General features: G+C 39.7%; 1 protein-coding gene across 4 annotated transcripts in view; it reads right to left on the minus strand.

Moving 5' to 3' along the window:
* LOC100650702 (dopamine receptor 2) overlaps positions 1-16,140 on the minus strand; it is an 81,268-nt gene that overhangs the window by 38,354 nt on the left and 26,774 nt on the right. For all 4 annotated transcript variants that reach the window (XR_002308484.2, XM_012316882.3, XM_048412736.1 and 1 more), the window contains one exon: positions 9,450-10,989. Coding sequence is in view for 3 of the 4 variants with exons in the window: in XM_012316882.3 (XP_012172272.1) it covers positions 9,450-10,648 (1,199 nt within the window). In the remaining variant the exon portion in view is untranslated. The remainder of the gene's footprint in view (positions 1-9,449; positions 10,990-16,140) is intronic.

The raw sequence follows: 16,140 nt of genomic DNA on the forward strand, positions 1-16,140 counted from the left end.
TCGCCTCTTCGATAAAATTTCAAACCGGCACGCGCTTTCTTCTCCATTAAGAAGCTTTTCAAAGGAATGGCGGAAGTTGCAGAGTTCTTCGAACAGTGACGCTCTCTTCGAAATGCGCTCTAATCCCTGTCAGTGAAATATCACTGAATAGATTCCTTTGTTATTAGTTTTATTCTTCTCGCTTTCTTGTCCGTACGCAGGCCGTACAGAGGTACGTTCTTAGTCTGGTTATTCTCGAATCCTCTCATGAAATATCTTTCCGGCAGTGCTTTTGTCTCCGCGAACGCGTTATTAAAAGTTTAACAAGTTCTTTGCACGTGGCGACGACTCGTTTTCCGTGAAATCTCCGACATCCTCCATTATGTCGAGCTCTTTGATCCTATCCTCCAGGGTGGCATCGAATTATAACGTACTGTTGCAGCGAATAAAATTAGGCTAACTGAAGCGTAACATTAGTTGGTCCATCTTATTTTCATTTGATGGTATATTGGGTTGTCCGAAAAGTTTCTTTCGTTTTTATATGAAAATAACGGATGCACAACGTTTGTTGTTTTATATTATTTAATTGTATTATGTATGATCCATTTTGTTCTATGCTATAAATTTTGTTCTATTCCTAGAAAATGGATCATACGTAATTCAATAAAATGATATAAAAGAAAAAATGTTGTGCATCCATTATTTCCTTATAAAACGAAAGAAGCTTTTGGGACAATCTAATACATTTTCCTTTATTTTCATTTTTATCGTTTGTTTATTCACATCCCTTTGATTCGTTGATTTACACTTGGTTAGTTGATCTACATTTATTGGTTCGTTGGTTTACATTTATTGGTTCGTTGGTTTACATTGTTCGATTCGTTTATTTATGTGTTACATTTTTTAAATCATTTTCAATTCAATCGTTGCTTTTCATCGTTAAAGAATGTTTTAATTTTGTGACGGTATAAAAAGATCGTTATTAATCTATATGATTTCTCGTTTCAATCTCGCGCATAGAGATTTTGTTAAAATATTAAAGGTCACTTTGTTTGCTGAAATTTAACATAAAAATTTCTTTTAATTGGAAATGTTTTGTTATTGCTTATTCGTGTATATTCTTCGGTTCATTTATTTATTTGTCACGGCAAACATGGACAATTTAAATATAAAATTAATTAATCTTTTGTTTATGTATTTTTGTTTCGTTTAATCCCAGTTTTCGATTCATTAGCTTCTTTATTCATTGGTTTTATATTTTTTTCTAGATCGCTGTAAGACAAATACAGTTCTTTAATTAATCGATTTACATTTTGTCACTAATTTGTTTTACACCTTTCGATTATTTAATATTTTTCAATGTACCTATTAACATTTCCTATTTGTTACGGGCCAAAATATAATGGAATATTCAATGCGTATCAAGATGCTTTAACGTGCTCTGCTTAATTAATACGCGATTAATGCGAACTGTATTTCGCGAATACCGTTTCGTAGAATATCAAATGGTATTCGAATCTGCGATAACTAGTTATGCCGACCGTTTTTGCTATATGAAATTTAACGAGAGTCAGTATTCGTGGGGAACAGTGGAAAGTTTCGGGCGAACTAAAAAAATTTATATAGCTGCGGTCACCATCCATTGAGCAACTTTCCGATTCGTATCTAACTCGTAAAGACTTGGTCGCTTCCAAGGTATTTTCCTTTTTGCGAAATTGGAATCAGTCACCAGGATATCTATTCGTTTGAAAGCAACGGACAGAAGCAAGGAAACCGAGGATTCGTAGTGAAAGTTTTCGCGTTCATTGCGTTTTACGCGAACAACGCACTGTCGGTACAGTTATTTGAACTTTTGTTCTCGGTCCTTTGAAACGTCCACGTGGAAACGTGCTACCCGAGAAAAATCGTCGTCGTCGTCGTTTGTCGTTAAAGGAGAAAAAATATATAGTTACCGTGGTCGTTTCGAGTCTCACGTTTTTCGTGAAAACAGACCGAGTAGATGAAATCGTAAACGTAATTCGCCGTGGAAAAATGATTCTGTTCCTCGAGAGAAAGAGAAAAAAAAAAAGGGAGACGACGTTACTCCGCACGACAGCTGTATCCTTAAACCATGGTGCGAGAAAAGTAATTTAATTTTCTATTTCGGCTTTTCTTTGGCGCGATGTTCAGTCTCCGTTGTATTTTCTCTAGAACAGTGATTTACACGGTCCAGGCACGATGTATAATATGCGCAGACATGCAAAATAGATGGAAATGCAGGTGTTTTTGCTCGCAAAGGATCCTGCTGTTTCAACCGTTTGTCCCTGCCAAGTTATGAGCCGTGTTTCGTTGAATCGGCTTGTTCATCCTCGAATAACACGCACATATCGTTCATCGATATTTCTCACCGTTGTAAACTACCCACATATCACCGTGGATTCCGTGAAAGATGCAGCGACGAGGAAAATTAGCTATCCTCGGCTCGGCGGCCGCTGGATGTCGAAACCTTGACTTAATGCGGACTTGTTCGCGTGACTGAATTTATTACGCTTGACTACAATTAGAGGCGTTATTTCGCCGAGGTACGAGCAAAGAATTCCGGCCTCTGTCGCGGAAGAGGAGGAAAGTAAGCGGAACGATGTGCCCGTGGAAGATTGCGGGGAAAGAACGAGGCATAAACTCCGTGAAATCGATACTCGCCGCATTGGAAGTTCATATCACCTGATCCGAGGCCAGGCAATATCAATTGCACGGATGGAAATTCTCACGTAGACGCGCGTGTTTACGGACGTAATTTAAGAGATGGTTGCATCGTTCGCCGTCTCATCCTAGATAAGTAGTGTTGGCCCGATAGTTTCTGCCTCGACAGTATTGCTTCGCTATCGAGGATTACCGAAACGTGTTAAACGGATAGTCGGTTTCTAAACTATGATCGACTCTTTTGCAATTTCTAATTCACGATAGATTTCCGTGCTTCCCAAGCGATCCCATCGTGTGTTTCCTTTCTGGTATCTCGTAAAGTTTTTTGTTTCCCCGCAATACGCGCTCGAGAGCTTAAAAAGGAGGAAAGAGAGCTTTAAGCTCGTCTATTCTTCAACTTGAAGCATGTGCGGTTCTTTGGGCGATTTTAATAGGAGAGCTTTTTTCAAGCTAGCAAGGACACGAATGCTGGTGCCATACAAAGGAGCACCCGGGGAAATGTCTCGTTGCTTCGTTTGCAGTTTGTTTTGCTGCCTTTCCACGGTGCAAACTTGTTATTTCTGCGATTGTCTATCCGACGCTTGATTGTCGTTTATTGGATTTGAGTAATTTTAGAAACAAGTACCACGAGGTTCGCGCGAGACCAAGACCGGGTTGTCCCTAAAATTCTCTCAGAAAATTGTATTAATCCCGTGGTGACCCACGAAATTTCATTTCGAATTAAATACATCTTTACGGGCTTACCGGGACCCAGGCGTTACGAGCGACGCTTTACGTCACGTTAAATTTCTCATTGAGAGAGAAACATAATTTTCGAATAGTTAATATCATTATATTTTTAACGTCGTTTTATCTTTTGTCGTTCGTTTTACTAGAGAAGAGCGCTAATTCATCTCGAAGCGGTGCGGCGCTCCGAGTGCTCTTAATTGTCTACCAGCTGTACTCATTAATCAACAATAACAGTCAAACAGTGTATCGACTCGGTGTAATTCGTTTTTAAACATGTTATCAATTTACGCTAACAAACCTGTTCGACGCTTTCTCTCCTTTTTATTCCCTGGTGTTTTTTTTTTTTTTTTTTTTTTTTTTGTACAATAGCCTACAAATTTAAAGGTAGGAGAGACACCATGTACTAGATCTGCTCCATCGATATTGAAAACAAATAAAAACATCTAAAGATTGAACATATGTTGTCGATCACAAATATTAATTAATTAATTCATTGATATTTAATACATTTAATTCACTGCTTTTATTTTGTATTTATTCTATTATAAATGAGTTGTTTTATTCGCAACATATGTGTCTTGTAATATAAAATATTAAATAACATATAATTTGTTGGAGTTCTCCGATAAATGTAACCGGTAGGCGCATTAATATCTATAGATGGCATTGTATTTTTGAAGTTAAAAAATATAAACAAACATTGGCAAAAGCCTGTACAGCATCACATTTGCTTTCCTGTAATTAGCAGATAGATTGCAAATAAACTTGGCAAACTATGAAAAAGAATTCTTAAACGAATCAACTCTTATTTTACATTCGAACCTTTGGAATTTGGCGTCGAGTTAATTTCACCGGTGACCAATATTTGCATAGAACTTCTCACGCATTTCCTTTTTTCCGTTTATCTTCCCTCGTTAGGATATCTCGCGTTTTCATGATAGACGCTATCGAGCTTTTGTTTCCCCAGTGTCTCTCGATGTAACGAAAAGAATTGTGATATTCTTGACGAGCAATTAAACGAACATCGTGATGTCGTCTGATACCACCGGCTACGTCATCTCGTTCCACCGCCACGGAATTGATATTTCGCATAAATCACCCCTAAGACTTTACACTGCTGCTTCTGGTGGCTATAACATCTGGGTACACGATCTACGGCCAGCGTACAAGTAGGGAAACATTCCCTCGTAAATTTTACTAATTGTATCATCAAGTGGTTTATGGTTAATTTTCTTCTATTATTTACGATTTAAAGAATACATCTGTTTCATTTTGGAGCATTATGAGTATACGTATAATAGAGGGCTTCGAAATTTGTATTTTAAGTAAATTTAAGTAATTGTATCATGAAGAGTTTTATCTCAACTTTTTACGACGTTTTTATTTTGAATAATACCAGTTAAATAAAAGATTTCCCTCATTTATACCGAGTCTCAAAATACAGTGGAAAATGTAGAAAAAAAGACATTTTTGAAATAATTTCATTTAGAAATATACATAATTATACATACAACATAATACCGAGTCAACAAAATAAAAGAAATTTGAAGAATTATGATTTACAATTAGAAATAATCCAGAATTTATGATAATTTTTCCATGTTTTCACAACTAATTACTACCACCTGTTTAGAAGAGGCTACAGAATTATTTAAATAAAAATGGTCTACGTGAACAACATCAAAAGTATTCTAAAAAGACTTCTTTACTACAAAACAAAGGTACTTTCATGAAATCCCGCATTTAAAAATTACTGGAATGAGAGTCAGAGATAATAGAAAATGAGGTAGAATATATATAAAAGAGTAACGCCATTAATTATGTTCTTGTATTTCATGTTCCAAATATGGAAGGAAATTACGAGACGAGCAGAATGATAATTTTTATCAAATGCACCAATAATTTGATAACGTACATACAGACAAGCAATTATCGTAACTTGTTTTCTCGTTGCAAGCCAGGTATCTATCCTTTTTTAGGATTTCATTGCTTCAGAGCTTTAATTATATATTTCTAAGTAAAAAGATGCTAAGAAATCTTTTGCCGTGCTGTTATTTCGTACAGTTTTGTCCCGATGTGCAAGTAATTTTGTTCTGTCATATAAAGCGTTTCACTTATCTTGGATTCGCGAATATCTTATGGTTAGCTATACTTTTGGCGATATAAAACATTGTATCATGAGTTATGTCAAGGTTAGTTTTCATTCATGAGGCATAAACTCAAGAAACACTGTCTTGTATCGCTTGTCTCTTAGCGTTCCTTAAGACATTTTTCTGCAGGACAACAACATATATCGAATGGTGTATAAAAAGATACGCATTTTTACTTAAGAGAATGTTGATGAGATTGACAACTCATGGAAATGACCTGAAAAAAATTGGGCATAATACTACCCGTCACTCTGGATCGGTTAACTTTATCCCGGCACAACTCCTGCATCGGTGAAGCTGACCAATATTCGGAAATCCACAAACAAACCACCCGATATATTCGCTTCTATCCCTCGGAAACTTACTCGCGCATCTCATCGAAGATAAATTCTTTGTTTTATATCGGATGACACTTGGATCGTGACTTTACGTTTCTTCCTATTCGCCACTTCCGTCTTGGCGGTTCTCCTGCGATATAAATCTTTTTTACTACCTTCATTCTGAATAGATATTCACGATGGTTTGTACGGAATAGCAAGCAGTTCGAGTCGCATAAGAAAGGGGTTGATTCCGGAAGTTTGTTCGGTGAAACGAAGATTATGTCTCCGTAAGGGAAATGGCAGGATGACAGTGGACGGACTCGTTTGCATGTCGATGAACCGGCTAACAGTGAATACGCGTTATGTACCTGGAATGCACTCGCAAGAACGCAGAGAACAGACAGACCGCGGCGATAACAATGTGAACCCGTTTAGATATAATGGGGGACCTCGTAAGTTAGACCGGTAGACACAGTGCTATATTTTCGTTATAACGCGCCACTAGGAGTTTTGCATTAGCCTTCTAAATCGTCGATTGCACCGTCGGCTAATGGCCGACAAAGTATCGTTATCGCTTCGTATTTTACAATAAATCGGTCAAATATGCATTGAGGTTGCTGCCCACCAGCCAATACAACGTATGAACATCATCAGGCAAATATTGGCACATTCATAACTACCTATCCATTCAACAGAAGAGCGAAACAATGACGTTCAGTAGTGCATCAATGTTATTTGCCGACCACTTGAATATTAAAAGGGTAAATTTTGTATGTTATATAATGGCGAACAGAAGAAAGTTTATAAAATAAGAAGTATAAGCAGATACGAATAAATGTAATATACATATAACATAAAATAGGGACGATCAATATTTACGCTAGCAATATTGTAAAAAGTTTTTAGTACAAAAGCTACTAAAATTTATAACGCGTCGATGTTAAAGTTTCTTTTATCCATATGTATATCCGCAACTATACGTGTAGATAATTAAACTTTTAGCTACAGGCGAATATTTCAATTTCCCGAACGAAAAGGCGGTCCGCTTTCATTCGTTATTTTCATTCTATCAACCTGTTCTTTCTTCCATCTACGTCTTAGCACGTGTAATTTATTCATGAATATAATAAAATATGCAAATATAACGTCTTTTGAGGCTTTAATGCGATAGGAACTTGACTCGATTAAGAAATATCGGTTTCTAATGCTCAGATATCCTGAACAATAAATGTGCCACGATTTTAATTCATGACGCATAAAAACTTCATTAATATTTTCGACAAATTCTACTAATTTTTCATTGTCTATATTTTATTACTGTCGCGTCACCAACAATAAATCTCGTTATCAACGTATGAATAGCATGTAAGTGGAATACAACCGTTGCTTGATTGGTAAATCATTTATGTCGTTGCCGAGACGGTATATTCTATTAAAATACGTATCATCAGCTTGTTGACGATACAACGAGAAAAGTGAATTTTTCAGAATGTTCGAAGCAGAGAATTGTTAATAACTCGAACTATTTAGCGACGAACTGGGTTTCGAGGATCTTTAATTAAATATTGTTTGCGTATATTCGTAATAAAATCGAATATTAATCATCTATTTATATGATTAATAAATTAATGAAATTAATAAATCAATAAAAGAGTGGAGTTCGTTAGTTTGGTTTGTGAGAGACTTGTATATGCCGCTCATGCATTTTAGTGTTACATATACGGCGGCTTTTACCTCGATCATCACCCTACAAGCATCGAAAGTAATTCCCGTAACTTTTACACGTGCAAAGCTGAAAATTAGCTAGAAAATTATTCGACAACTCGTATAAAGAAGAAAATCACGCTATACGCACGAGAATAGTGTTTTTTTTCGCGAAAATAGCAGAAAGAAGCAAGAAGAAGCTCGAGATTGAGACAAATACAGGCCCGTACGCTCCATCGAGTTAATGTTCTTTCTGCGCCACCCTTTGCTACTTTTCTTCTCGCTCCGTTTCCAGTTGCTTTCATCTCACCTTTTTTACCCCTCTGTTTCACTTATACTCTCCGCTTTTCCCGTCACGCAGGTATCACCGTTATTTATCCTCCGAACGTTGTCATCATTTTTCACCGACCATATTATACCAACGCGTTACCTACCCTTGCTATTCGTTCGTATTTTCGTGCAGAACGACTTTTTGAAAAATCAGTTGGAGGATGTCTCGTTTCCGCGCTCGAAACCGGAAAGAGATTGATGGGACCGAACTGCGAGGGATAGATCGATCTCACGATACACCGGCGTATGTTTAGTTTCCCGGGGGTGGGGCGAGGGGGATGAAAAGCGAACATTCCGCTTTAACGATACGCCGCCTGTAAGTAGGATTTAATTAAAGGGACAACGGTAGCCGTTAGAATGGTGTAGATTCTTTCGTGTTCGCGCGATTCATTCCTGTCAGAGTTTCCGCGTTCCATTTTAAACCCCTGCTCCACCTCGCGAACGCGTGCGGCAACGCGTAATTAAATCGCGTTATTTGCATACCTTCCGTTTTCTCCTGAAACTTTGTCGCCAATTATTCAGCGTATTCATTTGCGAACTCAGGAACGACTGATATAGCGGAAGTTACGCTCGGTGATTTGTCACCGTGCAGTTTAGATGTATTCAAACAAAATGTACATTTTCCCGTTCGCTAACAACTCTGTTAGCCCACGTGCCATTTTTACCCGGTTAGAAAAATAGAAAAGTATTTGCTGTTCGATCGTACAGAAACAGCGTTATCGAGAATCGATTTGTCAATGCCAATGGTCGAATTGAATCGACTGTATTATACTTGGAATAATTTTTAAAAGGATCTGTACCCTTCGTACGAAAATTTGTATCTTACTGCTGTTTCGGTAAAATTGATTATCGATACCGGCTCGTGTTCAACTCATGTCGTTCTAAGGTTGCTGTATTTTACCCGAGATCAATTCAATAGGACCCAAGTGGCCTCCGTTCCGACAATTATTAGCCACCGGACGGTTCCAACTCCCTCGCGTGCGTCTAGGATATTTTTCCGACTAAACCGTCACTTTCTGAGAAATATTTCATCTTTATTGTATCCTAAATAGGTTTTCCGATACACTCGCAGTCTATATTTAACCAGACTTTTATTCGTAAAGTCCGAATTTTGGAAATATAGTACACATCGCGTAATTTATTTAAAAGAGATAGGACACGACCATTCTTCCACTCAGTACCAGATTTCAAGTAAACATGCTATCTGCGTGTCAACTCATGTTGAAGAACACGACTTGTTGGCCAAACGAAACGCATTTACGTCCTATTTGCGCCTTAGTGGTTCGTCTCTCTTTGCTCATTAATTCACCGCCGCGATCCGTAACTGTCTGGCGTAGTTACAAGCCCATTAACGTTGGTTGTGGCATCGAGATGCGTTTACCGATGTCTCGCCAACCAGTTAGCAGTGGGATACCACTTTACTGATAAGTAAACTTACTCTATTTCGAGGACAGAGCTTCCAAAATCAGAACCGATAATTCCTCATATTTTTACGGAAATGAAATTTCATGCAAATTCTTCGGTGGATAGAACAAATCTTAGACAACAAGAAGCTTACCTTCGAAAGTCTCTGCTCCAGCAAGCGTATATCACCGGATTCATACCGCTGTTGATCCAACCCAACCATGTGACTGCGGCGAATACGATTTTCTCTTGCCATATGCACTGCGAGCAAAAGCCTGACCAAAGATTGACGACGAAAAACGGCAGCCAACAGATGATGAAGACACCCATTACGATGCCTAAAGTCTTGGCTGCCTTTTTTTCCTTGGCGAATTTGGCCAGCTTGCGTGACAAAGAGAAATTGTTTCCCCGATGCTGCTTATTGATCCTTGTCGAGGGTACTCTGGTTAAACAGTTGTTGTGCATGGTTGTCAGAGGCTCTTCGAGATCCTGAAGATCTTCGGGCGTGCTCGAAGCGGTGCGAAACAGGTGCCTGGCGTCGGTATTTGTCCCGCCTCCTCGATGTATCCTCAGAGTGAGCTCCAATTCACCTGAGGCCATTATAACTTGTTTGGTGCCGAGCTTGAGGCTCTTGGTCTGGAACACGGCAGCCCGGTAGATCTTGTAATAGGTGAACACCATCACGAACAGGGGTAAGTAGAAACTGATGGTCGACGAGAAGATCAGATAACCCAGGTGCTCGGTGAACGGACACTTGTCCTCTGGCACTTCCTCCGTGCGGACAGCCCTCCACCACGCGATGGCTGGAAAGGAGATCGCGCTCGAGCAGATCCACACGATAGCTATCAGGATGGCGGCACGTTTCCTGCTCATTTTGCTCGGATAGGTGAACGGATCGGTGATCGCCCAGTAACGATCCAAGCTGATAACGCAGAGATTTAAGATCGACGCGGTCGAGAAGAGGACGTCCAGCGAACGCCAGACGTCGCACCAGTCCGTGGTAAACAGCCAACGGTTCTCCAGCACCTCGTAAATCGCGCTGAACGGCATCACCACTAGTCCGACCAAACAGTCCGCAAACGCCAATGACGTGACGAAATAATTGGTTGCCGTGTGGAGATACCTCTCCCTCACCACCGCCAGGATAACCAGCGTGTTACCGAACACGGTAGCGACCGAGAACAGGAACAGCAGTATCGCTAGACCGGCCCTGTCGGTGGCAAGGTTCCAAAGATCTTCGTAGGTACGGTTCTGGGGCGGAAAACTCGCGTTGTAAAAACTTCGATTCAATTGATTACTCGATACGTTTGCCTCTTCTTCCGATCCGAGCAGGTAGACCGCGCTTTCGTTCATTTTTCGTGGCACGCGCAGCCAGCTTTGCGCGCTCTTTCAATCAGAGATCCGATCCTATCTGGTCGTCGATCCGTTGACACCGTGTTTCCTTCTCTCGATTTTCGTCTTATCTCTCATTTTTTAAATCTAACAAGAGATCCGTTGATGTATACACAGATATCTACGATGTCTATCTTCCTTCAACTGTCTTCTTCGCGAATTTCTTTGCGTTGATTATCTGTGTTTCCTTAGTTCGTTTCAGGAATACGATCGTAGTTGTTGGGATTCGAACGATTGCGACGTGGAAGGTTTCGTCGCTTCGACTAGACGGCTTTAACGAGTCGTCGCATCCTTCAGAGGATCTGAAACAGGCGAAGGAAGATTGGTAAGAAAGCTCGTGGTTGGTTAGTATGTAAGAGACTGAAGACATAAAGCTGCGTTTCTCCGGTATCATCGGAAAGCTGTCGGTTTTTATTGCAATTGCGTCGCGAAGCAAATGCTCCAGCATTTCCCTTCGCTTCTACGTATATCTTACGACTTTCTCGCTAGTTGAATCAAGGAAAATTCTGCAGCATTGATATTGTATATCGCACGAGTAGTACGAGTATATGCGATTGCTCATTAGAGAAGTTAATATCGTAATCGTGTATGGAGAAAGTACGGATATGTGTATGCAGAAAGCAGGTTAAGTATGGTAATTAACCAATGCTTTATTGAATATTATGATGATAATTAATGGCAAATACGGGTATTATACGATTTTACAATTATTGTACAGCTTTAACGACTCAACAGACTTAATGAGGCTCAATGAGAGTGTTTAAGCTATTAATTGATATAAACTGCATCGAGAAAAATAACTGTTGAAATACAAGTTTCAGAACAAGTTCCACAATTCTTATCAAGGAGAACGTATATCGGTGCAACCAAGCTTCTAATTGACATAGACATTCTACATATAAATTATGAAATTTTTGTCATAACAAGAATACTGAAGTCAACAGCAACAATATTGAAAATATTTCCGTATCGCGTTGAATATGTAAAACGAAAGCGAAAGTAATCCATCGTACGATTAATTAATAATAATAACCCTCTTTGTGTCAACTAGCGAAAGGAAAAATCATCTTATGTCTCGACTTTTATTTTGCCAATTCCTATTTCCTTCAGGCCCGAAATACAGAAGCGCGGTCTGCGTAATTGTCGATCATTTTGCGGCGGTGTTCACAAGAACGTTTCGTTGCTACGAACGATTTAGCAATTTTTCGCCGACGTGCAGTATCCCGGCTCTATATTTAGTTAGGGGAAAAGTGTCATAAAGAGGCATGCGAGAGAGAGAGAGAGAGAGAGAGAGAGAGAGAGAGAGGGAGAGAGCAGGTGGCGAACAGAGAGGTTTGTGATTTCGTGGCCAGACCGGAGGCTGGAAACAGGGCCGAGCTTTCATCCGTGACCTGGGAGAATGTTTACCGCTACTTGATCAAAGGGGTTTCGATCGTCGGACGATCGGCGCTGGGATGTAGCGTGGCCTCCGGTCCGGAGCCTCGGATTTTGTCTCGTTCACACCCTTCCTACGTCATCGTAGCCGTCGAATCCGTAGTCGTAACACGTGTCAGGGCCGATAAACCTTGCAACGTCGTCGCGTATCGAACACCGGCCGAACTCTACCCGTTTACACCGAAAACGAACCGACCTCGTTTATTCTTGACTTTCAACGTTCCCAGGGCTAGCCGAATACCACTTTGTCAAATTAGTCGCTTAATTTTCGAAGCCCTTGAATTTTCACGTACAGGGCGATACAAGAGTAAACGAATGTTAACATTTTGGTAACCGAGAAAGATCTTAAGAAAGACCACGAAACCGAACTGACCGGAAAAGTAATTATGCGATACGCCAGAAGATACGAACACGGACGTAGACTCCTACTCGAAAGTTTTAACACACTTTTTATTTTTAATGGAACTTTGTACGTGGTGTAGAATATGAATTATAAATTACACGCATACTCCAATAAAAGTATTGCTCGCATATTAGCAAAATGTAGTTTCTTTATCGTACAAATGCCATTTCTTCGTGTCTTTACTACGTACTTCACTTTTTACTGTAGTAACTATTCTTTACACGAAAGCGTAGGTTTTATGTCACATAGTCTGTACAGTTAACCTTAACATGTTGAGAGAATGATATGGGCTTGTATGATTTAGTCTTTGGAGTACCTTTAGCTAGTTTCTTAAATAAAGAAACGTGAGTTACTGCGAACGTAATACTTCAATAGTACATGAAATGTTCGTATGGCAATGAGGTTGGATGCAGCAGAAGCCACCGATGATAGCCATTTTTAATCTTTGCTACGCGAGTACAAAATATCGTTCCCACCAAATTTTTCGTAAACTTGTTAAAGTTTTAGTTTCGTTACTATTGATAAATATAATCATTTTACTTGTTTCGGACCACGGAGCTGAACCTGGCACTTTGAGTTGATCGTGAGTAGACGTACTAATTTTACACGAAGATTTGTTGGATACAGTTTGAGTTTGAAGGAAATACGATCGAGCTTATGATTTCTGACACGTGTATGCCCCGAATCGGTCTACTTGGAGAGTACTTGGCGGAACTTTGCCTACCATTGGCGTCTACGAGATTAGGGTATTAAATCGACCAAGTGTGTGCTTGAATAGATGCCTTGCGGTTTGTTCCGGTAGTGCATTATGAATCGATCAGATCTTCCGCAGTTACTGTTCTTGTCTGTTCCCAGTTCTGTCCGTTTAACTCTTCGCCAACTCTTCAATAATCCCGATAAAATTGCAATATTTAACGTCTTGTGTGTTTGGGGTACCTATTCAGAGAACTGTATTCAGGCTAAGATGACGTTGCAGGGAAATAGATCGTTAGGTTTGAAATATAGGTTAATTGAAGAGTGTTTCGATGCTATGTTTAGCTGTACTTTATCTTATTTATCGATGAGATCGTTTTACGATATTCGGTAGTTCTATGATTTTGATTTCAAGAGTTTTGTCTTTATGCGCTTTAATAAGAAGATTTATTATAGAAAGACAAATAGGACGACAAGCAATTGGGTTCAGATAAAAGTAATTAGTGACCGTGAATACTTCGGCATTTTAACCAAATCTTCCTTCGTATATTTAAAAGTTTCAAAAGCGCATATTTTGGGGGAGAGCGCATAGCAATCGCGGGAGAAACTTCATCCTCCTTTATCCCATTCGCGCCGCACGTATCAAGCAAATTCGCGGAGAATTTAAATCGATCGACGCACGCGTCGCTGCGAAATTCCTATCGTCGGCGGAGCTAACTAATTAAATAGCGATTAGAATACCAGAGAAATTTGCTCGTCGTTCCATAAGCAATTCGGATCTATCGATCAGCGTTGCAATAATCGCGAAACATTTCTCTCAAAACATACAACGTCGGAGCAATTCTCGTAGCGTGACATTACAATCGAAACAGTTCTACTCTGGAAGATGACTTCGGTTTCCAGTTGCTGGCGCGTCTAGGTTTACGAACGATATCCTGTCCAGAGATTGAGAGGTTAGAGGCAACGCGGTGTCGTCTCGGAGAACAAAGCGATGGCACGCGAAAGGAATGCATTTCGTCGCAATTCTATGCCAGTCGGTCGGACAGTGTCCCGTGTTAGACAATTCGGCCTTGTCTTTTGCAAAGGATATTCCCGATGCTTGGCAGAGGCCAGCGATGGCTTTGTTCGAATGTCAAAGATATCCCATTATCCTGGATTCGTGTGGACAGAGTGCGTGGTTCGCGACGATATCGCACCCTGTTGTTGTCCATGGAGCCATTAACGTTCGAGTCGTCCGTGATGTTTGGCCTGACTGATTCGAATTTATCGTTTAGTCGTGATAAATGGAAGCTCGATCAGGCATCGGTCAATTTTTACCAATCGTTGAACGAATGGGAATCGGTTTGACGCGAAGGAAAGAGGGACGACGACAAGAGTATGGAGACAGAGATGTGTTTTGACTGGGACAAATTAGAAACCGTTATCTTCCGGCTCTTTCCATCGGTTTCATCTTCTTTCGATTCCAGGTGGAGGAACTACGTCCGTAGCACGATCGCAATTTATCAACCCAGAAACCTGTTTAACCGGTGAAATTATAGCGAAGGTGCAGGTCTGACGTTCCACGATAAACGCGATCTTTTATCGCCTTTATAGATTTAAAGGATAAGCGTGATCGATTAGCCTTGTAGCTGGAATAGAAGGCGCTTTCGTTAAGGGAGCTCGGCTCTCCTCCACTAGACGTAAACGCTGACGTCGCTTCCGATCCATTAGAACGTTCTTCTCTTTCTTTTTTTCTCTCCTTTGATTCTGTTTGAACTAACTCGAACGCGTTTTCCACGAGCAGCTCGAGCGAAATGAATAAGTGCCAGAATTGAAAATGCTAGAGTAACGTGGTAGCGCGAGAACAAACAGTCAGGCGAGCAGCTTTCAATTCCAGCTGCATTAGCGTTGTCACTGACACGCTAATCGAGCTCTCCTCGCTCGGTTCACGGTTCTGGTAGCAACCATTCTTACGACTTCGCTCGAATCTCGCCACTGATAAATCGCGATCCTAGTAGGATATCATTTCCGAGATATGAAAGGTTAACGGCGTTATTAAGGCAGTGCAGATGAAATTGTAGTTAAGCTGTAAAGTTTCAAATGCATACGATCATTACCTACTCGTTGCATTTGTAACCCGTTAAGAGTTAACGTCGCGTTAACGTAACGTTTTATTTGCAATTTTGTTTAACCAATTTAGATCGTAATGGAGTCTCATTATTATTATTATTATTATTATTATTATAGAAATAGTACCATTGTAACATACATGTACGTACTTTGTGATATTTTCGTTATTATTTCTTCCACTTAGGTTCTACCATTTTACGAAAAGTGAAGGAGTTGAAGCATTTATAACGTTATGATAAACTATATACGTATATCGTTTGATCCTTAATAGATTAATAATAAATACGAATATCAGGTTCCCCATTGTTTTACATTTTCGATTTTTAAGGTAGAATCAAATTCCAACTGAAACAGGAGGTGTTTTCATTAAGAGAAGCTCAGCTTTCCTCCATTAGACGTAAAAGCTGACGTCGCTTTTGCTTTAACTATAATCTGTTCTAGAATCAGATAAGGAAGAAAATTACAGTTGGCAATTACAGAAGAATTACAAATAACGTTATATCAAATATCAAAGTGTATAGAAGATAGCAAGAAGGAATTTTGTTATATATACGTTAGAAAAATATAGAAGAAAGGAATTGAATTTTCCTTTGGATTCGATTCATCATATCGAATATAGCGTAAGATACGGTGAGTCAAGATCGGTCCTATTGGCAATAGCTGAAGAGACTTTATCGTAAAGTAAATATTACACCTGTAAATATTACTCGAAGTATATTTTTCACCTGTACGGAGTCAGTCTGTGTTGTACGAAACAGGTAGTGATTTTTGTTGCACCGAATGCAAACATTTTCCTGAGTGCAAATACAATCCG

Source organism: Bombus terrestris, chromosome 15 (genome assembly GCF_910591885.1).
Source record: "Bombus terrestris chromosome 15, iyBomTerr1.2, whole genome shotgun sequence".
Lineage (NCBI taxonomy): Eukaryota > Metazoa > Arthropoda > Insecta > Hymenoptera > Apidae > Bombus > Bombus terrestris.